Below are 27,642 nucleotides of genomic sequence, written 5' to 3'. Positions count from 1 at the left end.
AATATGATTGATTAGCGCAACCTATATATTTTTTTTTGTTTTTTCACTGTGTATATGTCTCACAGGAGGTTTGCTGCCTATATTTTTTATGTTAGATTATTCTTTAGTGCATTTTTTTTGCACGTTTTTAATCTTTACTTTCTATTATAGAATGGATCACAGGGTAGGCACAGGTGGATCGATTGCAGAAGATTGCATAATGTTGCAATCAGCAGCATTGGTAATTAAAATGAATAGAGAAGAGATTTGTTTAAACATGGTAATCTTTGATCAATTACAAATCGTACAAAGCATTAGGTTAAGATTTTAAATTTTAAATCATTTATTAAACTTAAATTTATTTAAAACTGCAACACGTTTAGATGCCATTGAAAATGACTGGCACCTGAACATGTGTTTTGCGATTGCAGTGCAATTTGAGATCGCAGGCAGAATCACAGCAATTCTCCCAAGATCCCAAAACACCAAATGTGAACGAAACTTTAATCTTGTTTTTGAAATAATTATGCTTGGTGGAATAATGCAGTTAGAGGTTTGTTTTTATCAGAACAACCTCAGTACTTCTATGAAAACAAACCCACTTCCTTGTTGTTAACAATTGTCTTTCAAGGTGAATAGAACATTTTACACTCCCATCTAAAATTACAGGCTGTGCTTTTTCAGTTGTGCTTTTTGAAAGACTATTAGAAACCTATAATTACTGTCGAGCGCTATGAATTGTTCAAAAAATAGTTATAGCAGGATGGGGTTTTTCACTGACATGAACATAAATACCATCAGTTGTTGCTAGGAGGTCAAACAAATGTTTGCTTTAGAGGCATCAGAGGCAATTCTATTTTAACATACATGCAATTATTTAAAGGAATATTGTACTTGAAGAAAGATAGGTCCGTCACTGCTGACTGCCTCCTAAAATGTTGGTTGCTTGGCTGTCTCCAGCTTCCATTCTTTGTGAGCCACTCACCTGGAGCAAACATATTGTTCAGTAGAGTGAAAGTAAAGTCAAAGGTCCTGATCTGCATATATGTTCCTAGCTAGTGATCCAGAAAATTTAAAAACGATCCGATTATCTGTTTGAGAAGTGCAAAATAATAATAACAAAAAAAATAATATTAATAATAATAATTACCTTTTTCAAAAACCATGTAAGCTGATAAATTTCTGCACTTTCTGCCTATGCTGACTATCGTCACAAGAAAAGTTTCTAGAATATAAAATTCTAGTGATGAGCTGAACATAACTGGGAAACCCTGACGCTACCTCCGAAGTAACTCACCTATGTGATGTACACAACATAATAACAGGTATGTTTAAATAACAAGGAAACATAGCTCTCAGTTGTTTCATTCGGTTTTTACACAAATGGCTGGGGATTCCATTCATCCATACCAAACACTTATCCTAGATGAGGGTCTGATATAGATGTTAATGTAGTACTCCCTGGGCAACAAAAAAACATGGCGTAAGGCAACCCCCCCATGGGTCTGCTGTGAGTTTGGAGGGGGAGCCCCACACATAATTCAAGATAAGAAAGTGAGGCAGGCCAGTAAAGAGAAGAAATGAGTGTGTAGCCCCCCCTTCCTCCTCAACCATACCGAGCCACATGTACTCAACATGGTGGGTATCTTGCAAAGCACCTTGCCCACATGTTGATGAGGACAATTGCCTCTTCCCCACAACCATGGCCCCATGGTTGTAGAGGTCTGTGGGTGTGGGTGGGGGGGGGACTTTTTGGAATATGGAAGATCTCTTTAGCAATAAGAGGAATCTTAATATTGCTTCCCCCCCCCACGTGAATAGGTCAGGGGTACAGAACACCTCTGTCCTATGGTATAGCATTTAGGGGGGGGGGGGTCTGCTCTACAGTATGGTTGAATGTGTCCATGATTCGCCATCAGCTCCTGCCAAGCTAGGGGCTCCAATCTCCTTCATGCTCAGAGATGAATTAGGGTATACACATGTGTGTATGGGGAGAAACTCTGCTATCTTAGCTACTAGCATTCTCCAGGCCTGGTGTCCACCTCTGATCTCTAATCTTTATATCGCAATCCTCAAATCCATAGCTCCACGTGCAGAACATAGTTCAACGTCAGATTTAACTACCTGGACACAGAGGGGGAGATTTACTAAAGCTGGTGCACATAGAATCTGGTTCAGCTGTGCATAGTAACCAATCAGCTTTTAACTTCAGCTTGTTCAACTAAGCTTTGACAATTAGGCCAGGTTCACACTGGTACAACAAACGCTCCGACATTAGGAGCTAATGTCGCATGACGTATACAAATCAATGTTTCCCTATGAGAGCCGTCTTAACTGGTCCGACACAAGTCGGTCCTACTTTGAAAAAAGTTCCTGCACTACTTTGGTCCGACTTTGATCCTACTTCAGCCCATTGAATATCATTAAAGTTGAATCAAAGGATCCTTGTCCTAACCATCTGACTTGTAGCATCCAACATTGTTATTACAGCAGCAGTAAAAGGAATTTATCTCACACTGGGATGGTTTTGATTGGTCAAAGAACAAGTCAGACTATCACAAAGTCGGATCAAAGTAGTATCCTGTTCATGAAAGTCAGATGAATGTCAGACCAATGTAGGACCGATGTAGGACTAATGTCGCAGAGCAAAGTAAGATGAAAGTTGTTCACACTGGTGCGACACGACACTGGTACTACTTTGGATCCGACTTTGCCCTGCGACTTGAAGCCGACATACGTCCGACTTTCAATGAACAGGGATCTGACTTGGATCCCTGCCAATACCAGGCACTGTGTTTGATATGAATCTTGATGGGGAACTCCACGCCAAATTTTAAATAAAAAACTGGCATGGGTTCCCCCTCCAGGAGCATACCAGGCCCTTGGGTCTGGTACGGATTTAAAGGGGACCCCTACGCTGAAAAAACAGTGTGGGGGTCCCCCCAAAATCCATACCAGACCCTTATCTGAGCACGCATCCCGTGTGGCCAGGAAAGAGGGTGGGGACGAGCGAGCCCCCTCTCCTGAACCGTACAAGTCCACATGCCCTCAACATGGGGGGGTGAGTGCTTTGGGGCAGGGGGACGCCCTGCGGCCACCCACCCCAAAGCACCCTGTCCCCATGTTGATGAGGACAGGGCATCTTTCCGACAACCCTGGCCGTTGGTTGTTGGGGTCTGCAGGCGGGGGGCTTATCTGAATCTGGGAGCCCCCTTTAATAAGGGGGCCCCCAGATCCCAGCCCCCCACCCTATGTGAATGAGTATAGGGTACATCGTACCCCTACCCATTCACCTGGGGGGAAAAAGTGTCAAGAAAAAAAAACACACTACACAGGTTTTTAAAGTAATTTATTAGGCAGCTCCGGGGGTCTTTTTCCGACTTTGGGGGTCTCTTCCGACTTCAGGGGTCTTCTTCCTACTCCGGGGGTCTTCTTCCGATTCTCTTCTCCACGCTCTCCGGTGCTTCCTGCCATGCCCCTCCACTATCTTCTTGCAGCTCTTTTACTAGCGGGGGCCTGGCCTTCTCCGCCGTCTTCTCCGCCGTCTTCTTCCAACTTCTCCTGTTCCGATGTTGACTCGACGATCTTTTCCGCTGTAATGGCGTGTGCGCGGTGCGCAAACATTTATATGGGCATGGGGCGTGATCACCCATATGGGATCACAGTCCTATCATGCCCCGAGACTGTGACATCATACGGGCGGGGTCACCAGGTGACATCACCCGGTGACCACGCCCCATGCCTATATAAATGGTTGCGCACACGGCATTACAGCGGGAGAGATGGTCGAGGCAGCATCGGGACAAGATAAGAGGGAAGAAGACGGTGGAGAAGACCGGGCCCCCGCTAGTAAAAGAGTTGCAAGAAGATAGTGGAGGGGCCGGGCAAAAGGCAGAAAGCACCAGAGAGCGCGGAGAAGAGAGCGGAGAGTCGGAAGAGCCCCCCGGAGTCAGAAGAGACCCCAAAAGTCGGAAGAAGACCCACGGAGCTGCCTAATAAATTACTTTAAAAACCTTTGTAGTGTGTTTTTTTTTCTTGACACATTTTTCCCCCAGGTGAATGGGTACCACATACTCATTCACATAGGGTGGGGGGCCGGGATCTGGGGGCCCCCTTATTGAAGGGGCTACCAGATTCTGATAAGCCCCCCGCCCGCAGACCCGACAACAAACGGCCAGGGTTGTCGGGAAGAGGCCCTGTCCTCATCAACATGGGGACAGGGAGCTTTGGGGTGGGGGGCCGCAGGGCACCCACCTGCCCCAACGCACTCACCCCCACCATGTTGAGGGCATGCGGCCTGGTACGTCCCCACCCCCTTTCCTGACCGGCCGGGCTGCATGTGGATTGTTTTTTTAGTGTAGGAGTTCCCCTTTAAATCCGTACCAGACCCAAGGGCCTGGTATGCTCCTGGAGGGGGAACCCATGCCTGTTTTTTTATTTAAAATTTGGCGTGGAGTTCCCTCTGAAGATCAGCAGAGCACAAGTCTCATGCCAAAGTCGGATCATGCAAGATGACGTTCCGACTTTGATCAGACTTCAATGCAATTCAATGGAGTGAAGTAGGTTTAAAGTCAGACCAACATAGTACAGGGAGCATTTTCAAAGTCGGTCCAGTCAAGACGGCTCCTATAGGGAAACATTGATTTTCACATGGCCTCAAACCTAAAAGCTAATTGGTTACTATGCACAGCTGCAGGAGATTCTGTATGCACCAGCTTTAATAAATCTCACCCAGAATGTCTGGTCAGCTCTTCCATTCTCCACAATGTAGGTTCTCCACCAGTGAGTTTTCCCCCAGAGTCTCTACGATCTAGACTACCTCGCATGGTTCTCTCCTTCTCAGGCCCCGTACACACGACCAAGTTTGTCGGCAGAATTCAGCCAGAAACTCGGTCGGAGCTGGATTCTGGCGAGAAACTCGGTCGTGTGTACACTTTTCAGCGAGGAAGCCAACGAGAAACTCGTCGGGCCGAAAAGAAAACATGTTCTCTATTTTCTCGTTAGTCAATGGGAAAAGTCGGCCCGCCGAGTTCCTCGGCGGCTTCCACACTGAACTCGACAAGGAACTCGATTTGTTTGGCACATCGAGTTCCTCGGTCGTGTGTACGGGGCCTCAGGCTACAGACTTAAATATTGTTTGTCTTGTCTTGTTGGATTGTTTTCTCATGTCAATTTTTTTTCTTTTGTCTGAGGCTTTATGTACCTGTGGAGATGTTTAGGAGGTTTATGTTTTAGATATAAGTTTATCTTCACTGAGACATTAAATCCATTCACAAATTCACATGTTAACATGGTCTTTGCCACGTTTGCGATAATATGGCATATATGAAAATGTAGGAGCTCCCTGTGTATGGCAGATGTATCCTTGAGAAATAACTGCTGTGAGGAAATTAGCTACCTGCCGAGTACACCGACTTTGAACTACATTCAGTAAGAGTCTGTCAGCAGAGATCTATCCATAATCCTGCACTGAGAGGCAGCAAAGAACCCTTGCTGTGCTGCACTGTAAAGCAGAATGCAGAGAATGTGATGAGAAAATACAGCTGTCCTCATGTACAATATGATCAAACTAAAAACTAAATTAAGAACAAGGTTATAAAGCATCTTTATCATAATACTGCTTGCATTAGTCCAATATGTGTAAGTTATACACATAAAAAGAATGCAGATTAAGGGAAATAATTGATGAATTTAAAGTGAATTTTATAAAGTAGGAAAGTACAAGCCTCGCAGGTGGACAGCACATCAGTCTGCTCTGAAGTATGTTTTTCACCCAGAGCTTCCCTAATTATGAAATTATGAATTGCCGTTTTTAGGCCCCAGTCTATCTGGTGGCAAGCAATAATGATCAAACAAGGTTTTGTATACCTTAGAGTTACTAAAAGGCTGTTTACTTTGCAAGGGATTTTTCCCAGAGCTTGGTGAATGGGGAGAAGCTTTACTGATTTCCATCGTACAATCATGTGCAAGCAAAAATGTTGTTATTTTTTTCCCTTGCACATGTTTTCTTTACAAAGTGAAACTTCATCCCATTCACTAAACTATGGGGCAAATTTCCTTGCAAAGTGCAACTTCATTTGCACAGCCTATTAGCCTTTAGTAAATCAAGCCCTTTGTGTTTGTGCCGAGTAGTTGTTAAAGCGGTAGTAAACCGCTCTGCGTTTTCTTTTCTTTTTTCTTCACTGGAAGGTAATGTCATAATACCTGATACAGTAGGTAAAAGTCAGAGATTGGAGTTTGCTCCCACTTTAAGTGTGAAGTCAAACTCTTTGGGGTTGATTTACTATAAGCAAATAGACTGTGCACTTGCACTCATTTTCTCCAGAGCTTAGTAAATGTGGTGAAGCTCTACTGATCTCCATCATCCAATAATGTGCAAGCAAACATGCTGTTTTTTTACTTTCCTTGCACCTGATTGGGTATTCTTTATTCTTTACTAAGATCTGGGGAAAATTAGTGCAACTGCAGTCTATTTGCCTTTAGTAAATCAACCCATTTGTATTGGATTGCTCTGTGCCTGCTCAAAGGCATCTTACCTAGGTATAAGTTGATCTGAGTGGTTACCATTTACATTTTTCTTAAAGCAGTTGTAAAGGATATTCTTTTATTCTAAAATAACAAACATATTAAACTTGTCTGCTCTGTTGGAAGATATTGCACAGAGCGGCCCCAAACCTCCTCTTCTGGGGTCCCCCTGCTGCACTCTAGGCTGCTCTTCTTCTCCATGTGCCACCATAGGAAGCTGCTTCTTATGTGCTACGGGGGCACATGCGTGTGTTCACTCCCCAGTTGGGCTGTGTGCGCCCATAGACACACACACAGTGTGGCTTGGCCTCACCCCCTTTCTTTTTCTTACAGGATTTGATTGACAACAGCAGGAACCAATGCAGAGTTGACAACAGTCGTGATTTGGAACATTCTGCAACATTTACAGAATTCAGACCCATGTCCCAGTCTGACTGTGTCCAGGGCAAAATCCCAGAAAATAGGCTTTGTCCCGGGCAGGGCCGGGGGGGGGGGGAGATGGCGATTCCCCATAAAATAGCCACACCGCTCTGCCGTCACCCGGTGTGGTGTGAGCATGGCTAGTAAGCTGGGTGGGCTGGCAGTAGGGACTGGGCGATGGAGGAAGAGGGAGGAATGTAACTGAACAATTCAGCCAGCTACTGGCTGAGGAAGTAACAGAAGGCCAGATGCATAGCATCCTAGCCAATGGGTGCTCTGTTACTGGCCGTCTGGTGGCATGAAGCTCCTGTGGAAGATGCAGTAGTGATAAAGGTGAGCAAAGACACATGCCTGAAAAGTACTAGAATCTCTCACTGCAAAGAAAAAACTGTAGCAGAGGCAGTCACTTCCATGAAACCCAGATCTCTCTCTCTCTACTACAAGCAGTTGTGGAACTACAAGTCTCAGCAGATGGGTACATTGTGCCATGCCTGGGGGCCCTTAGATGTCAGATCCAATATAGATCTGATGTCCTCATCCTATGTACCTAATCATAGTTAGCTGTGATCCTATAGAATCCTATCAGTGCTCGCAGATTGGACACATCCAGCCAGGCTCCCTCTCTCCCTTTCCCTCTGTCTCTCTATCTCTCTCTCTCCCTCTCCCTCTCTTTCTCTCTTCTCCTTTCTTCCTGTCTCTCTCTCCTCCTTTCTCCCTCTGCCCCTCTATCTCTCTTCTCCTTTCTCCCTCTGTCCCTTTTTCTCCCTCCGTCCATCCCTCTTTCTTTCTTTTTCTCTCTCTCCCTCCATCCCTCTTTCTTTCTTTTTTTTCTGTTTCTTTCTGTCTTTCTTTTTCCCTCTCTCCATCCCGCTTTCTCTTTCTTTCTCTCTCTCTCTCTCTCTCTCCCTAAATCCCTCTTTCACTTTTTCTTTCACACAGCCTCACTGCAAAGAATAATTTTTTATTTGCCCAGAGTTGGGCTTTAAAGGTTATCTAAGCTCTCTGATTGCTGTTCTACAGAATGTATTTGGCTGACAGTGTGTTCACACTGTAGACATACGAATGGTCAGATCAGAAGACTGTCATCTATTGACATTAAAATATATCTTAACCACTTGACCTCCAGAAAATGTAACCCTCTTCATGACCAAGGCATTTTTTGCTATTCGGCACTGCGCTACTTTAACTGGTAATTGTATTGTCAACACTGTACTCAAACAAAATGTATATTTTTTTTCCCACAAATAGAGCTTTCTTTTGGTGGTATTTAATCACTAATGGGTTTTTTATGTTTTTTACTTTCTACTATACAGGTGAAACTCGAAAAATTTGAATATTGTGCAAAAGTTCACTAATTCGTACTCTGAATGGTCTAAGGTTATTAGTGGTATACCGCAAGATTCAGTGCTGGGACCCTTACTTTTTAATATCTTTATAAATGATATTGGGTCTGCGATTAAGAGTACCATTTCAGTCTTTACAGATGACACCAAACTACGCAGTGGATGTCTCCGATTTACAAACCGACCTCAATGCTCTGTCTATTTTGGCGACTATGTGGCAAATGAGGTTTAATGTTGATAAATGTAAAGTTATGCACTTGGGGGCTAAGAATATGCATGCATCATACATGCTAGGGGGAGTACAACTGGGGGAATCCATAGTGGAGAAGGATCTGGGGGTTTTGGTAGATCATAAGCTTAATAATAACATACAATGCCAAGCTGCAGTTTCCAAAGCGAGCAAAGTCCTTTCTACAAGAGAGGTATGGACTCCAGAGAGAGATATATAATTTTCCCCTGTACAAATCAGTAGTAAGACCTCATCTGGAATATGCAGTTCAGTTTTGTTCACCAGTTCACAAAAAGGATATCCTGGAACAGGAGAAAGTGCAGGGAAGGGCAACCAAACTGATAAGAGGCATGGAGGAGCTCAGCTATGAGGAAAGATTAGAGGAACTAAATATATTCACTTTTCAGAAGAGGAGATTAAGGGGAAATGATCAACATGTACAAATATATAAGGGTCCATATAGTGAACTTGGTGTTGAGTTATTCACGCCTAGAGTAAAAGAGATTTCATCTCCAAATACAGAAAGGTTTCTTCTCAGTAAGAGCTGTGAAAATGGGGAATAGACTCCCTCCAGAGGTGGTTCTGGCCAGCTTAGTAGATTGCTCTAAAAAAGGTCTGTATTCTTTCCTAAATGTACATAATATAACTGGGTACTAACATTTATAGGTAAAGTTGATCCAGGAAAAATCAGATTGCCTCTTGAGGGTCAGGAAGGAATTTTTTGGATCATGCTTTGGATCATGCTTTGCTGGGGTTTTTCCCCTTCCTCTGGATCAACGGTGGGTATATAGGATTGGGTATATGGGATTGTTTGATATTATTATTTATTTATTTATTATTATGGTTGAACTAGATGTTTTTTTTCCCAACATGACTAACTAAGTATAGTCAAAAGTTTTTTTTTTAATGGAGTATTAATATTTTGTTTGATTGGGGGGCTCTGTAATGAAGGGGGCTGTGTAACTGGGGGGCTCTGTGATGGGGGACTCTATGATTAGGGGACTGATAGGAAGGGACAACTCTTGTATTGGGGTCTCTGATGCATGGGGGGGACTCTGATGCCAAGAGGGAAATTTCTGATGTGATGGGGGGGGGCTTTGTTGTAAAAGGGGAACCTCTGATGTGAAGGGGGGCTTCTGACATGTAAGTTGTGTGCACTGATACAAGCTCAGGTTTCCCTTTGGTAAGTACCATTTACAGATTTTACATTTTAGACTGGGGTACCTTGAGACTTTGCATTCTTTTAAAGCATGCTGCGACTTAGGTTGCGAAATGCTGGAATAATTAGATTTGAATATGACATCTGACTTAGAGGTAAGGTTTTTATTCAATAATACAGTATATCAATATAGACAAATAGGTTTCTGGATAATCAGCATGCAAAGTATTGTTCATTGTTTCAATACCATGTGCTAATGTTTACATCCATCATGTTACAAAGGACAGAATGTTGGAATAAATTACAAGTTAATTCCAATGACCTTGAGCTAAGCCTTAGCACACCAAGTGTCAAATTGTGCTGCCTATGACAACAGCAAAACAGGAATAGGCTCAGCAGTAATCTGACAGCTCTGGAATGTGAGACTGTACTCTTAGACTTCAATGCAGTGACTGTACCTTGCTTTAAGCTTCTTTCAAGCTAAGAAGCAAAAAAATTATATCTATGGCTGAGCAAATGGAAATTGCATGGAAACTCCTTGATTTACATGACTCCATCTCACTTTCCAAGACAGAGAGACAAGTTCGAAGGATGGGGGGACTGAAGCAATGGCAGCTGGATAGATGTCCACACTTAAATTCATCAATGACTCACTCACTGGAACACAAAAAGACCCTATTGTACGAGGCTGCCTGGAAAGGTGACATGGATCAAGTGAACACATTACTCAACTTTGGGATATCCGTGAACTGCCAGTAAGTTCTTTTAAATTTTACGGTGCATGAGAAACAACGGTGAAAAGGATAAAATACAATCATCAGGCAGAAATAGTTTAATGTTAGTCTTTAAAGCTGTAGTAAACACTGCTTGGACACTTGTACCTACAGGTAAACTTACAATAAATCTTACCTGTAAGTACAAGGAATATCTCCTAAACTTGCATCATTTAGGGAATACTAACTGTTACTGCAAACAGTTATGTCACTGGCACATGCACTCTGAAGGAATGGCATAATCATACCATTCCTTTAGAGCTCTGTGCCTCGGCCGTCACTGCTGAGCACATGTGCGGGAATGACTTTATCGCAGCCTGGCCATTTAAACAGCCGGAGTCCGCGCACCAGTAAAGAAGACCCGGTGAAGATGGAAGCCCTGTCGGAGGTGACAGCACGCCACTGGAGGGGTTTGTTTTAAGGTAAGTCTTCCATAATGTGCTTACTATGCAATACATACTTAAAGCGGGGGTTCACCCAAAAAAAAAAAAAATTAACATTACATTCAGCCGAGTTGTCATAATGACAATCGGCTGTTTTATTTTATTTTATCCCCGTACATACCGTATTTTCACCGCCGCTTCCTGGTATGTCTTCTGCGGGACTGGGCGTTCCTAATTGATTAAAGGCTTCCGACCGTCGCATACTGGGCGTCACGAGTTGCTGAAAGAAGCTGAACGTCGGTGCGCAGGCGCCGTATAGAGCCGACTCGCAGTCCGGCTTCTTTCGAGAATACAGAACTCCCGTACTTGGCTCAGTAATAGCTGAAACAAATCACAGTCACAAGCTCTGGCAGGGAGATGTTCATCCGCTGACACCTGAAATCACATAAGGACCCATGTATGTCCCTTTTTCATCCGCAAACGGATGGATGAAAAAGCGGACATACGGTCCACAGGTGTAAAAGGGGCCTAAGAAGACACAAATTGGGGTAGATTTACTAAAACAGGTCACACAGAATGTGGTGCAGCTGTGCATAGTAGCCAATCAGCTTCTAGATTTTATTGTAAAAGCTTAATTGAACAAGCTCGAGTTAACCACTTCATTACCCGCCCATGTACATATGATGTCCACAGGAGGGATCTCCCATCCTGGGCGGACGTCATATGATGTCCTGGGCTTCCCGGCTGTCTAGGGGGCTTGTGCATGTGACTGCCGCATCACTCAGGACCTGGTGCGCGTGCCCGGTGGCTGCAATGTCCGCCGAGCACCCGTTAATGCAGAGGTACAGAGGAACACCGATCGGTCTCCTCCCATTGTGTGTCCCTGCCCCCTACAGTTAGAATCACTCCCTAGGACACACAATTAACCCCTTGATCGCCCCCTCCTGCCAGTCACATTTCCACAGTAATCAGTGCATTTTTATAGTACTGATCGCTGTATAAATATGAATGGTCCCAAAAACTTGTCAAACGTGTCCGATATGTCCATCGCAATGTCACAGTCACAATAAAAATCGAAAATCGCAGCCATTACTAGTAAAAAGAAAATTACATAAATCTATTCCCTATTTTGCAGAGGCTATAACTTTTGCGCAAAGAAATAAATATATTCGTTTATTGTGATTTCTTTACCAAAAATATGTAGAAAAATACATATCGGCTTAAATTGTAATATTTATTATAGCAAAAAGTAAACAAATGTGTGTTTTTTTCAAAATTGTTGCTCTTCTTTTGTTTATAGTGCAAAAAATAAAAACCGCAGAGTTGATCAAATACCACCAAAAGAAAGCTCTATTTGTGGGGGAAAAAAACATTAATTTGGGTACAGTGTTGCATGACTGGGCAATTGTCATTCAAATTGTGACAGTAAAATAGCAGTTATAAGTAGATCCGCATTATGTAGTCAATCAGGTCTGTTGAGGAATGTCAAAGCTTTGTTTCCGACCCAGTTTTTAAATTCAAGTCTTCATAATTCCCAATGCTATTTTTTTTTTCTGTTTTCAGGGACACTCCTACACAAAGCTCATAATGACAATGTAACATATATTACCCTTACTATGTGTCCACCCCTACAGAAAAAAAATGAAAATAATATTTTTTATAATAATTTAAAAAAAAAAAAGTTTTCCTTTTTTTGACATGACTTTAATTCAAATTAGTATTATTGCAGATTGAAATTTAAAACTAAAAAAAAAAAACAGATCAGAACAGATTGGAATACAAATTATTATTATTATTATTATTTTATTATTCTTTAAGTTGTTCCAGATAATACACATTTCATGTCCTTTCTATAACCATCTGTACAACCAACTTGTTAGGTTTCGTAATTAAAATTGTAGGTTATATTGAGGTCATACTCTAAATAAATATACAGGATGTAATTTTATAGACACAGGATATGTAGATCCAGTTTGTTTGAGAGAATATAATATATATATATATATATATATATATATATATATACACACAGGGGAGGGCCCCATGCCACTAGGGGGCCCCATCCGGGTTGCCAGGCTCAGTAAAACCAGGGACAGTATGTAAAAATCTGTGTTTTTTTTACATCTGTCCCTGATATGTCTGAAAACGACATGTTTTTGATATGAAAATCCTGAGATTTTAGCTGCCCCGCCTCTGCACTGCCTCCTAGCATGGTGGCCATCTGTAAGCCCAGGGGCCCCATAATCTTCTATTGCCCGGGGGGCCCATGAGTTGTCAGTCTGCCCCTGCATATATATATATATATATATATATATATATATATACCGTATTTATCGGCGTATACCGCGCACTATTTTGCCCTGAAAATCAGGGCAAAATCGTGGGTGCGCGATATACGCCGATACCCGCTTTCCCGCCATGAGTTTGAATACTGCGCCCACATATAGCGAGCGCAGTACACTCGTGAATCTTCGGCCAGTCTCGGCGCCTCTCGTACTGACGTCCTGACGTCCTGAGCGTACAGGACGTCAGTGCGAGAGGCGCCCGAGCCTGCCCGAAGATTCACGAGTGTACTGCGCTCGCTATATGCGGGCGCAGTATTCAAAGTCGTGGCGGGAAACGAGCGGGAGGACGCCGCCGAAGGACGCCGGACCCGCCGAAAATGGACACCGGACCCGCCGAAGATGGACACCGGACCCGCCGAAGATGGACACCGGACCCGCCGAAGATGGACGCCCGACCCGCCGAAGACGGACGCCGGACCCGCCGAAGAGGACACCCGAAGCCGCAGAAGGACGCCGGACCCGACGAGGCCGCAGATAGACGCCGCGCAAGACATCAAAACTGTAAGTACAAAAAAACAAAAAATCTTTTTTTCCCACAGGATTGGGGGCCACTTTGGGGGTGCGCGGTATACGCCAGAGCGCGTTATACCGCGATAAATACGGTATATATGATCTTCCTAAATTGCTGCACAGAATTATTGTAGAAAAATTAGTCTTTAGTGTGCGAAGGTCAAACCCCCTGGTGTGGGGCAAAAACAACTTTCACAGAAAACCAGTCAGACGTCAAACGGAAAAATCAATGTTGCCATAGAATTACTAAATCTGTCAGTGTGTCTGATGTTATTCTACAATCACGTCTATTGTCTCTTGCATGCAATACTGTCATACAAACCCTGCATTTTTACTTGTTTAGAATGTCATAAAAACAACAGAGTACACTTTGACGTTATTATGTAGAATGGTTTTATGTTAACGTCAAAGCATTGTGTTATGTTATAGCAATATACTACAAATAATAGGTGGATCATATTGCTAAGTATACTTGAATAGCGGTCACAGACCAATGGTGGCCATTACTTATCTTCACGTAGCCGTGATTAAGTTCATGCACTCTATCAGTCCTCCCAGGTATAAATGCTCTTTGTGTTCAGGACCTGTGATTTCAGCTCTGTAAACAAACAGCAAAGTAATACATGGTAACATTATTGTATCTTGAGCTGTGTTCATAACATAGCAAATACCGATTTGTTTGGATTACTATAACACATTGTAGCCAGTACTTCAGAAATGAAAAGGCTGTTAAGTTATATAGAAAATAATCACACAATAGAACATGATGGAAAGTTTACAATGCAAACATGTTAATGGCATCGGGATTTCATGAGGATACATCTACAAGAAAAATATGTTTATTAGGCTTCATTCACATGGCCTTAAAAAATGCAAATTCAAGTGTTTTTTAAGCTGTAGTAAATAGAGTTGAGCGGACACCTGGATGTTCGGGTTCGGGTCCGAACCCGAACTTTAAAAAAAAAGTTTGGGTTCGGGAACCCGAACCCGAACTCCGAACCCCATTGTAGTCAATGGGACACGGACCTTTAGAAAAAAAAATGCGCGGAGGTCCCCGCAAATTCAATAACCAGACCCTTTAGGTCTGGTATGGAAATTAAAGGGAAACCCGCCGTCAATTTTAAAAAAAAATTACGTGCGGTTCCCCCTAAATATCCATAACCAGACCCTTCAGGTCTGCTATGGATATTAAGGGGAACTCCGCCGTACATTTTTTAAAAAAATGACGTGCGGTTCCCCCTAAATATCCATAACCAGACCCGTTATCCGAGCACGTTGACCTGGCCGGCCGCAGAAAAGAGGGGGGTCAGAGTGCGGCCCCCCTCTCCTGAACCGCACCAGGCCACATGCCCTCAACATGGGGAGGATGTCCCCATGTTGATGGGGACAAGGGTCTCATCCCCACAACCCTTGCCCGGTGGTTGTGGGGGTATGCGGGTGGGAGGCTTATCAGAATCTGGAAGACCCCTTTAACAAAGGGGACCCCCAGATCCTGACCCCCCCCCCCTGTGTGAAATGGTAATGGGGTACACTGTACCTCTACCATTTCACGAAGGAAGTGTAAATTCTTGTAAAAAAAAAAAAACACACACCGTAGAATAAAGTCCTTTATTAATAAAAAAAAGAAAAGAAAAAACTCCAGCGGTGATAATCCACTCGTTCCCGGCTTCCTGCTCCAACGTTGTCCTGATCTAGCGACGGGTGCGGGTGATTTCCAGCGATGAGAAGATCCATCCATCCAGAGCGCAGCATCGCCGACCTCCTCTCACCGCTGGACACAGCCCAGCGAATGACGCGCTGAAGCTGTGACATTACTTATATAGAGGAGGCAGGGCCACCCGTCACGTGACCCCGCACCCTCTGATGTACCCTCTGCTACGTCACTGGGTAAGCCCAGTCTTCCCTCATCGCTGTGTCCAGCGATGAGAGGAGGTCGGCGATGCTGCGCTCTGGATGGATGGATCTTCTCATCGCTGGAGATCACCCGCACCCGTCGCTGGATCAGGACAACGTTGGAGCAGGAAGCCGGAAACGAGTGGATTATCACCGCTGGAGTTTTTTCTTTTCTTTTTTTATTAATAAAGGACTTTATTCTACGGTGTGTGTTTTTTTTTTACAAGAATTTACACTTCCTTCGTGAAATGGTAGGGGTACAGTGTACCCCATTACCATTTCACACAGGGGGGGTCAGGATCTGGGGATCCCCTTTGTTAAAGGGGTCTTCCAGATTCTGATAAGCCCCACAACCACCGGGCAAGGGTTGTGGGGATGAGACCTTTGTCCCCGTCAACATGGGGACATCCTCCCCATGTTGAGGGAATGTGGCCTGGTGCGTTTCAGGAGAGGGGGGGGCGCACTCTGTCCCCCCCCTCTTTTCTGCGGCCGGCCAGGTCAACGTCCTCGGATAACGGGTCTGGTTATGGATATTTAGGGGGAACCGCACGTCATTTTTTTTTAATTGATGGTGGGGTTCCCCTTAATATCCATACCAGACCTAAAGGGTCTGGTTATTGAATTTGCGGGGACCTCCACGCATTTTTTTTTCCCGTACTCCGAACCCGGACCCAAACTTTTTCCAATTATTCGGGTTCGGGTCCGGGTTCGGGAAAAACCCAAAGTCCGTACTGAACCCGAACTTTACAGTTCGGGTTCGCTCAACTCTAGTAGTAAAGTCTTGCAATAAAATAAAAAAAAACGTATTTTTAGCATAATGTGCTAGTATGCATTGCACATTATGAGAAACTACCTTAAAACAAAGTCCTCTAGTGGCATGCTGTCACCTCTTCCATGTTCAACTGGTTTTCATACAAACATAGGAAAGTGACAGCAGTAGACCATCGAGTCTGCCTATTTTAGTTTTTTTCTTCATCAACCTTGTTTTCTAACTATAGATCTATGTTGATCCCAAGCATGTTTGAAGCCATTTACTGTTGACTGTCTTACTCAGTTTATTCCAATCATCAACTACCCTTTTCAGTAAAATAATACTTTCTAAGATTTGTTTTGAACTTTCCTCCAGTTAGTTTGGAATTATGTCCCTGTGTTCTTGATTTTGGTTTCATATTGAAAAGACTGCCTTCCTGAACCTTATTCACCCCCTTGATGTATTTAAAGGTTTCAATCATGTCTCCCTTTTCCCTTCTTTTCTCCAGATTGTACATATTAAAGGGGTTGTAATGGTAATTTTTTTCCCCCCAAAATAGCTTCCTTTACCTTAGTGCAGTCCTCCTTCACTTACCCCATCCTTCCATTTTTCTTTTAAATATCCTTATTTCTTCTGAGAAATCCTCACTTCCTGTTCTTCTGTCTGAAACTCCACACAGTAATGCAAGGCTTTCTCCCTGGTGTGGAGAAAGCCTCTTGAGGGGGGGAGGGGGCGAGCAGGAGTGTCAGGACGCACTCTAACACACAGCTCCTTTCTCTATCTGAAAAGTAGAGAGTGTCCTGACTTGCCTGCTCGCCCCCTCCCCCCTCAAGAGGCTTTCTCCACACCAGGGAGAAAGCCTCGCATTACGGTGTGTAGTTACAGACAGAAGAACAGGAAGCAAGCATTTCTCAGAAGAAATAAGGACATTTAAAAGCAAAATGGAAGGATGAGGTAAGTGTAGGAGGACTGCACTAAGGTAAAGGAAGCTATTTAGGGATTTTTTTTTTTACCTTTACAACCCCTTTCACCATTTTTGTTACCCATCTCTGGAATCGTTCTGTCTTATCAATATATTTCTATAAGTGAGGTCTCCAAAACTGGTCACAGTATTCTAAATGAGGACTCACTAAAGATCTATATAGGGGAATCAGGACCTCCCTCCCCTTGCTGGTGATCCCTCTACTGATGTATCCTAGAATTCTATTTGCTTTTCCTACTGCTTGGTCACATTGTTTGCTCATTTTGCAATCATTCTGAAATAGGTACCCCCAAATCTTTTTCTCCTGCAGTGCTGACTAACACTGTACCCCAATGTTGTACTCTCTCAGGGGATTAGTTTTCTTTCTGGGTTTGCAGGCTCTGGCCATGGTAATGGCCGAGCCACGATGACGTCTCTCCTGCACTTGCACACAGGAGTCACAGTTGCGGCACAGAGCTTTGAAGAGATGACATGAGTATGTCGTCCCTTCAGTGCACATGTGCACCGCCACTGGCTGCAGAAACAGTAAATATCTCCGAAGTGGTGCATGTTAAGAAGATATTCCTTGTACCTGAAGGCAAGCTTTTTTTTAGGCTTACCTGTAGATACAAGTGTCCAAACAGTGTTTATTACCACTTTAATTACAGATCTGAATGCAGCTGCATTGTTTTTAATGGAGCCATTCACACAAGTGCGTAAACATGAGCTGCTTTCAGATCTGTAATACAGAATCCAAAAATCTGTATCTAAGAACATACGATTTATGCCCTTTACACATTTAAACACGTGTACACATTTGTATGCACATAAATTAAGTCTAAAAAAGGGGACACATAAATTATCATAAAAACAAGTTATGTACACATAAACATCTTAATGGGTCTTTACACATTTATACACATCTATACGCACCTATTTTACTGATCATTACGCCAGAACTTTTCTTCAAAAAACACGTCATAACAACATTTTAACAACAATGGCCCGGATTCACAGACACTGGCGCATATTTATGCCGCCGTAGTGTATCTCCTTTACGCTACGCCGACGCAGCGCAGAGAGGCAAGCACTGAATTCACAAAGCCAGTGGTTCCAAATCTGCGCTGGGTTTCCAAGGCATAAGTCGGTGTAAGTAGAAGTGGGCGTGAGCCATGCTAATGAGGCGTGACCCCATGCAAATGATGGGCCGAGCGCCAGACAGATACGTAACGCCAACTGCGCATGCGCCGTCCTGTGGGCGCATCTCAGTGCGCATGCTCACAATCACGTCGGAACAGCTGCCTAAGATACGTTGGATCACTGCCTACGGCGTGAACGTAACCTACGCCTAGTCATATTCACGTCCTACGTAAACTACGTAAAATACGTCGGCTTGAGTTCCCTGGTGCAGCCCTTTGCATGGATGCTGCTGAGTTACACCTCCTTAATGGGGCATAACTTTACGCCAGACGTATGACTTTACGCGCACTGCGTCGGACGGACGTACGTTTGTGAATCGGCGCATCTCCCTCATTTGCATATGTATATAGAAAATCAATGAGAGCGTCAAATACGTCCAGCGTAAATATGCGCCCACTCTACGCCGGCGTAGGCAAGTTACGTCGGTCGGATGAAGCCTATTTTCTGGCGTATCTTAGTTTTGTGGGCACGGCGCACAGATAGGACGGCGCATATTTGCACTTACGCGGCGTATCTCGAGATACGTTGGCGCAAGTGCTTTGTGAATCCGGGCCAATGTGAATAAAGCTTTGGGTCCCTTTTAGACGAAGTGGACTTTGTCCAACAGATCTGCCTGCTCAGCGGGGGATCTCTTTACTGAACCCCCCATGGGCAGGCAGATGACAGGTCCGTGTCTACAGAGCAGACACGGCCTGCTGTTTTCTATGGGAAAGTGGGATGGAAACGGACTGTTTGTCCATTTCCTTCCAACTGTCATCTGATCTGATCCACCAATCGGATGGGGAACTGATCCCATCCGTCTGTTTTTAGTGGACTGGATCGGATTAGATGTCGGTGAGTGTCAGCGGACATCTCCCGCTCCATAGAGAATAATGAGTGGTCCAAACAGATCAACCTGAAAAATGGACAGGCAGACCTGATTGGTCCACCGGTGTGAAAGGGGCCTTATACTTCATTCACACAGCTATAAAAAATACATATGCATTTTTTTTTAATTATGGATCTGTTTTTAATGGAACCATTCAAATAGGTGTGGAAACATATGCTGCTTTCAGATCCATAGCACAGAATCCAAAATTCTGCATGTATATGCATTTGTGAATCAAGTTTAAACAAAGGCGGAAAATAAATAATCATAAACAAAAGTCATGGATGCATACGCGTCTTTACGCATTTAAATGCATCTATACACAAGTATTTTACAGATCATTATGCAGGATCCTTTCTCCTAGAAAACATATGTGTAATAACATCAGTAAAATGTTTGGATAAGGCCCTAAGGAGAAAGTAAACTTCCATCTTTAAAGGGACACTGAAAGGCAAGATTTTTTTGGTTTAAAAATAATAAACATGTTATACTTACCTCTGCTGTGCAGTTCGTTTTGCGCAGAGTGACCCGGATCCGTGTCTTCTGGGGTTCCTCGGCGGCTGTCTCTGCTCCTCCTCGCAAAAACTTTCCACGTTCAAGCAAGCTCCCTCACATGGTGGAAAGCTTTTGCGAGCGCGCTCCCGTGATACAGCAGTGGCCATAGCCGCCGACTGTATCACTCGGCCCCGCCCCCCGGCGCGCGGCGTCGTCCGTTGTGATTGACAGCTGCTATCAATCCGCCCAGCCTAGCCAATCAACGGCCAGGCTGGGAACCGAACAGGAGGACGAGAACGCGCACAGGACTTTCGAGGGGTGAGGTAAGTAAAACGGGGGCTCGGGGGGGGGGGCGGTGCTGTCAGATGTTTTTTTACCTTAATGCATAGGATGCATTAAGGTAAAAAAACTTTTACCTTTACAACCCCTTTAAATCTTCTAAGGGTGCACTGTTTAGGAGATATTTACTGTACATGCAACCGCTGACATCACTGGCACATGCGCTCTAAAGGAAAAGCCACCCGTGCCATTCCTTCAGAGCTCTGTGCCGTGACAAGCGAGTGACGTCATCGCTGCTCTGGCCAGTCACAGGGCCGGAGTCCTCAAACCTGGAAGCAAGATGGGTGAAGGTGGAAGCTATCTCCAGCGAAAACATTGCATCGATGGAAGGATTTGTTTATAGGTAAGTATGCGATTCACACTAGCACATTATGCTTTTGCCTTGCAGGTAAGAAAAAAAAATGTCCAGCGGTTTATAACCCCTTTAACCACATAAGGACCGCCTCCTGAACAAATACGTCGGCAAAATGGCACGGCTGGGCACAACACGTACAGGTACGTCCTCTTTAAGTGCCCATCCGTGGGTCGCGGGCACGCGCCCGCAACCCGGTCCGAAGCTCCGTGACCGCGGGACCCGCGGACCCGATCGGCGCTGGAGTGCGGCGATCAGCCCCCGGAGCTGAAGAACGGGGAGAGCTGTGTGTAAACACAGCTTCCCCGTTCTTCACTGTGGCACCATCTTTGATCGTGTGTTCCCTTTTATAGGGAAACACAATCAATGACGTCACACCTACAGCCACACCCCCCTACTGTTAGAAACACAAATGAGGTCACACTTAACCCCTTCAGCGCCCCCTTGTGGTTAACTCCCAAACTGCAATTGTCATTTTCACAGTAAACAATGCATTTTTAATGCATTTTTTGCTGTGAAAATGACAATGGTCCCAAAAATGTGTCAAAATTGTCCGAAGTGTCCGCCATAATGTCGCAGTCACGAAAAAAAATGCTGATCGCCGCCATTAGTAGTAAAAAAAAAAAATGTATAAAAATGCAATTAAACTATCCCCTATTTTGTAAACACTATACATTTTGCGATTTTTTTTTACCAAAAATAAGTAGAAGAATAATACGTATCGGCCTAAACTGAGGGAATTTTTTTTTTTTAATATATATATATTTTTGGGGGATATTTATTACAGCAAAAAGTAAAAAATATTGCATTTTTTTCAAAATTGTCGCTCTATTTTTGTTGATAGCGCAAAAAATAAAAACCGCAGAGGTGATCAAATACCACCAAAAGAAAGCTCTATTTGTGGGGAAAAAAGGACGGCAATTTTGTCTGGGAGCCACGTCGCACGACCGCGCAAATGTCAGTTAAAGCGATGCAGTGCCGAATCGCAAAAACTGCCCAGGTCCTTTAGCTGCCTAAAGGTCCGGGTCGTAAGTGATTAAAATAATTTGTCAATGCTGGAAAAAGTTCAAGACTAATTTCATCAGGTGTTCAAATATATAATCATAATATAATTATAATAAAAATTATTCAATAATGTAATCAACTCAAAATCACTGAAATTTGCTCAGTTGCAGAATTGTCGCTGTCATTACTCTTATTTGTTTATGCCGAATTTCCCCACAAATCGCTATCGCACAATTCTGCAAGTGATTATAATTTATTATCGCTGTTTTCTAGCTGGTCTAAAACCACTTTTGACATAAAGGGACAGTATACTGTATGTATTGTGTTCATTTACTTTTTTGAATTTGGCGCCGTTCTCCGCCCCGTGCGTTGTAACGGCGTAGGGAACAGAGCTCGGCGGCACACAGGGACACTGTGAATCAAGCGAGGAGACGCCGCTCGATCACACAGTGCAGCCGCATCACAGGATCCAGGGACAAGGTAAGTAAACCCTGCCTGTGGATGCTGCGAGGCGATCCCGAGTCTGGCTCGGGGTTACCGCTTTTGGTAATGAAATACCACCCCGAGCCCGACTCGGGAATACCGCCAGGGGGGGTTAAGGGCCACCCCACGGTGGCAGAAGACTAGGGCCTAGACACAAGGGCGACCTTTTCTGCCATGACGGTTTTTATTGTTGTTATTTTATCTAGGGGCAGCAGGACCTATGTCAGTCATAGTAGGTGGTTGAGTGCAACTAATACTTTGTTGACCCTCATGGGCTCCTCTGCCTCTCCCCCCTCTTCTGGGACTTGTAGTTCGGCCTTCTCTGGACCCTATTTCCCCACAACAGGTCCTATGCCCCTTCCACTGACTGGTGTATGGTTAAAGAACAGGAAGGCATGGCAGGCTCAGTGATAGGGGTTACAAATCTTTAATCCCTCCCTCGATGACAGGTCTACTTTACCCCTTTCACTGACCAGTAAACGTTTCATGGACTGTCTGCTCCTCTCCTGCATTACCAGACCGTCATATCTCACTGTCTGCCTCCTGTCCTACTCCCTCTGATGCTTCCTCGCACTGTGCTTGATACTATGGATTTCGGCCAACAAATTAATTCAAACAGAGCGGGAGGTGGGGGGGGGGGGTGGTGAAAGAGTTCCTGCGGCAGGGGCATGGCCAGCTAGACACCGCGCACGGAACTGACAGCAGGACTAGGATAGGAGGAGCGGAAGGGGTGACATACAGAGGAACTGTCACCCCTGCCGCCCCTCCTATCCCGGTTCACAGGGAAGCCACACAGGCCCCCTGGAGCATGGGTCAGGTCACAACTGAGACCCCCGAGACCCCTATAGCTACGCCCCTGCCTGCTTCTATGGATGGAGGCGCTGAGCAGAAAGGCATCATCTGGTGCTCTTGATGAGTGCCTGTGATAGCTCCTACCTTTCTAATAATCCCCACTGCACAGGAAAATTACAGCTGCAGGAGTGGGGGGTCATTGAAGAGGACATTTCTGCTAAACGAGAACACAGCAGCACAAGGGATACATCTCACTGAGGTAAGTAATATCCCTTGGGATATTGTAAACTCAGGATATAAAATTAAATATACAGCAACTGTTATCAAAAGCAACCAGTCAAATTGTTGGTGTTCATTTTCCTTAAAAAAAAAGGTGAAATCTGATTAGTTGCAGTTAGGGACAACTCCAATTTTATTCTAATTTTCTTTTCTCCGCTTTTATTGGATTGGTACCTAAGTGTTTACTTATCTGTGCTATTAACATTAATAGTACAGCGTCAGGTATAACTTTTTTTTAAAACAGGACAGGGAATGTTACGACTTTTGTAATTGCTCTCTGTTAACACATTTTGGAGATATCCTTCACTTTATACTGATGTGGCACTGAGGTTACATAAATAAGTTGTTTGTAGGCCATATAGTTGCAAAAAAAGTTGAAGAACGCTTTGGAATTACACATATTTCTACGAGAAGCTTGTAAAGTTGGTTATTTACCAGTATTATTTTGTTCATAGTTTTTGGAACGTTTGTTTGATTTCCTCATGGTTAATGGGATCAATTTGACATTAAAGGGATATTAAAGGCAGATTTATTTATTTGTGTTTAAAAATAACAAACATGATACACTCTCCTGCTCTATGCAGTGGTTTTTCAAAGAGCTGCCCCAATCCTCCTCTTCTCAGCCCCCCCCCCTGCGCTCCTGGTCCCTCCCTCCTCGCTAGTGCCCCCATAGCCAACAGCTTGCTATGGGGCACCCGAGCAGCTACTCTCCCGTGCCGCTGTTCTGTGTGTCCATTGTGGCAAGGCCCTACCCCCACTCTGTCCTCATTGGCTCAATGGCTGTGATAGAGAGTAGCGAGAGCTAATGGCTACTGCTACTGTCTCAGCCAATGAGGAGGGAGACATCCAGGATAGCGGAGGCTCTCTTGGACATAGCCAGATTGGGATCAGCCTCAGGTAAGTATTGGGAGGGCTGCTGCACACAAAAGTTTTTTTTTACCTTCATGAAGGTAAAAAAACCCTGAGCCTTTACAACCACTTAATTTTAAACTGTAGTAGAAAATTCAAAGGCGGAAGATGGAAAACATTTCTTGAATGAAAAAAATTCTAACTGTGAATGTGGTTTTAAACTGGAAAAAAATCATACACATTGTAATGAAAAATGTCTATTATGTGTCTATTATCTGGGATTCCATTCAAATAGCAGATTTGGTTGAAATGTCAAGGGCTTTCGAACTAAATGATTTGACTCAGTGGTGGCAAATGATTTTTCTTCAAATGTTCTAACAAAAACCTTACTGTGTATCGCCAGCTTAAATAAGAAGTATGGCCAAAGCACTTTTGGCCATACTTCTTCTGCAGGTCACGGGAGTGCACTTAGTTCTGTGCTTCTGTAACCCAGATTGAGCCAAAAGCGGGCTACAATCTGCTGTCAGCTTACATCACAGAGCCTGTCTAGGCTCTGCAGGGATCCTGACAATAATTTTGGGATCCGCCCAGGGGCCTGATCTGTAGCTAACTCAGCCTCTCAGAGCATCTCTGAGACCATTAGCAAGCCGTTACCACCCCCTCCACAGTCCAGCGCTACAGTGAGGTAACTGACAGTCATCGCTCTGTGCTCAGAGCGGACCTGAGAACTGATCGATCAGCTGTCTTTGATCAATCAGCGTAAAGCTAATTGATGCTGCAGCCATCTAGGTGAGTATGTATTTTTTTTTTTTTTTTTTTTTAGGATCCCACACTTCTCTTTTAAGTAGTACTAAGAATAATTTTTTTAAAGGCTTAATAATAAAAGGCAGATTTGGTGACAGGGTCTTTTTAAGAAGGAATGGACAAAAAAAAAATCCTATGGTACAGATCTAATCAGCACCTATAGGAAACCTTTAGTGTCGATTTCTGCCAGCCAGGGACATTCTACCAATACTAAATTCCAAATACTTGTGTAGCGCCCTGCTACTTTCATAGCTGGTGCTGCTTTAAATTTGGAGGGTAGTCAGAGATTTAGTTACCTCTGACAATGTTATTTTGGCCAAATTTGGGTCTCTGTTCCAGCCATGGCTGTACTGCGAGTGACGACTATTGCTGCCTGGGGCGTATTGGGTGTTTTTCCTCAGCAACCAATCAGTGGGGGTTGATCGCTCCGCTGTGCATGCTGGGGGAGAGTACTTAAGGGACATACGTCATTGGTTCGCGGTCTCTGATCGCGCGTCTGTCATCCCACCACCCCCATGTGTGGCCCTCATGGCCGGGGGTGCGTGTTCAAGTGTTGCTGGCTCAGAGACCACGTTGGTCCAGGGCAGTAGTGTACCTTGTGGGCCCAGTAGTTAGACTGGATCTACAGTTGCGGAGTGGTCCTGTGCTGTCCGTCCTGGGGGAGGAAGCCGCCCGATTAAGAACCTGTCTGGGGGAGTACTGAGCACAAGGCTAGTATCTCAGGAGAGGGACGCACCATTACTGAGAGGCTGAATAATGGTCGCCTGTCAGTTCTGAATTTACCCAAGTTTATTCAAGAGAGATCCGGGATCTTAATCCTGTGTTAAGAAGGATTCTGGACCGAGAACATTTTTGGGAAGGTCTGTGGCAGAGACTTTGCTAAAGTTCCGTGTGACACTCTGGCTGCTAGGCTGGTGAGAGAGGCCTATCCATGTGCACAATACCCACTCTTGCTAGAGTGGTGACGAGAGTTTATCGCTGGAAGCAGGATTGTTTCCATACGCCTGAACCTACTACTTACTATCCCTTCTACTTCTTCAACTACTACCAATTTTAAAGCACAGAAAAGGACATCTAAAGTGTGGACATTGCAATTCTTCTACGCTCTCATCGTGTACCCTAGATGGCAGAGGAAAAGAGGTAACATGCCACCCAAAACAAAAAAGAAGCTCCTTCGGGGGTAGTGCTACACTTGGATGATTTTTTCTCCATCCTGAATGGTGTCATATAAGCAATGTATTATATAAAGACAGTTGTGTGTTATTAGTTCATTTATTATATGTTATCTATTATTTTGCTATGTTGTAAAAGCTATTCTCTATAGAAATCATCCAAATTATTCATGTGTTTGCACATTTTTTCCTGCAACTGTATGTGTCCAATTGTGTTTGGATCATAGTCCAACTTAAAGTTGGACTCTCAAGCCAAACCTAAAAATCTGAAGAAAAATGATAAGTAAGTGACCAGATGTGTTCCTCAGGACTGTGTGCATTTTAGTCAATAAAAACTGTCAAACTACTCAATAACCAAAGGTTAAACAAACAGGTCAAAGTTCATATTACTAACTACAAAATGCATCTGTCAAAGGATCATGATTGATCTGCTCTTTTGGATTCTTGCTCCATGACAAGCTGCTGGACCACAACATTATGTGTGTGGATGAACTGATCCTTAAAGAATTTGTAAACCCAATATTTCATATTCTTCATATGTGCCTGCTGTACCATGTACTTGTATGAAAAAGTATCCTGTTTTCCTTGTATGCTTCCTTTGTGTGAAATCCCTGGTGCTCCTGCTAGTCCCAATGGCCATGCTAGGCATGCGAGCACAGTGTGGTCGTTCGCACAAACATTTAGAACCCCATTGATGTCTATGGGACTTGAACGTTCGAATTCAAAAGTGCTCATTTTAAAGCCTAATATGTAATATAAAATAAAATGGTAAAAAACACTATAAAAGTACAATAAAATGTCCAAAATAGTAAAACCACAAACAGCGCTGGTAGTGAAAGTTCAGTGTAGTTCCCAAAAGAGATACCACCTCTACACTTAGTGCAACAGCAATGATAGAGTGTATCAGTGAGATTAGAGGAAAATGTCCATTGATAGCAGGGTTGAAAACGAACAGATAGCAAGCACCTTCCACCTGGATTTTCAAAGACACCGCGTGGGACAAAAAATCCCCCTCTGGGGTACGCACTCACCGGAAAGCTAATTAAGCAAGGCGATGTATGTATATCCACAGACTGATCATGATACAAATCTTCATAACCAAAGGTAATCAAAGTCATCTGCTGTGAGTTTCCCAATTAGATGCAAAAACACAGAGAAAGGCTATCTATTTAAACAGCTGCTCTCAATTTGATGTTTGACTGTTGATCACAGTTATATATCTTTCAAGTTTTTTGTTATTTGTGATTTTCTGTCATTCAGTTTTTTGCATTTGGTCCATTCAGGCGCCGGGTGGTGTATTATAGGCCTACGATACACCTGTCTTTGCATTCTAATATGTAATATGCCTAATACGTAAAACGTCTTTGAGAACCCCGGTCTTGCCCCAGGGAACATGTATTAATGTAAAAAAAGTTTTAAAAACTGTCGTTTTTTCTGGAGCGGTGATTTTAATGATGCTTACATTAAAAAAAAAATTAATGAAAAATTCCTTTAAATATTGTACCTGCTGGGTGTCTATAGTATGCCTGTGAAAACTTCTTTGAGAACCTAGGTCTTGCCCCAGGGAACATGTATCAATGGAAAAAAAGTTTTAAAAACGGTCGTTTTTTCTGGAGCAGTGATTTTAATGATGCTTAAATAAAAAAATTTTTTTTGAAAAATTCCTTTAAATATTGTACCTGCTGGGTTTCTATAGTATGCCTGTAAAATGGCACGTGTTTAGAACTGTCCCT

The 27,642-nt window shown here is 43.8% G+C and overlaps 1 protein-coding gene across 1 annotated transcript in view; it reads left to right on the top strand.

Annotated features, from left to right (window-relative positions):
* Window positions 1-10,039: 10,039 nt before the first annotated feature.
* The window catches only part of LOC120936690 (ankyrin repeat domain-containing protein 65-like), a 64,522-nt gene continuing 46,919 nt past the window's right edge, over window positions 10,040-27,642 (top strand). Inside the window, exon 1 of the mRNA XM_040349238.1 lies at window positions 10,040-10,410. Coding sequence (XP_040205172.1) covers window positions 10,160-10,410 — 251 coding nt within the window. The 5' untranslated portion in view covers window positions 10,040-10,159. The remainder of the gene's footprint in view (window positions 10,411-27,642) is intronic.

This window comes from Rana temporaria, chromosome 4 (genome assembly GCF_905171775.1).
Source record: "Rana temporaria chromosome 4, aRanTem1.1, whole genome shotgun sequence".
Taxonomy (NCBI): domain Eukaryota; kingdom Metazoa; phylum Chordata; class Amphibia; order Anura; family Ranidae; genus Rana; species Rana temporaria.
Note: the sequence above shows the minus strand (reverse complement) of the source record. Positions and strands in the feature narration are given on the sequence as shown.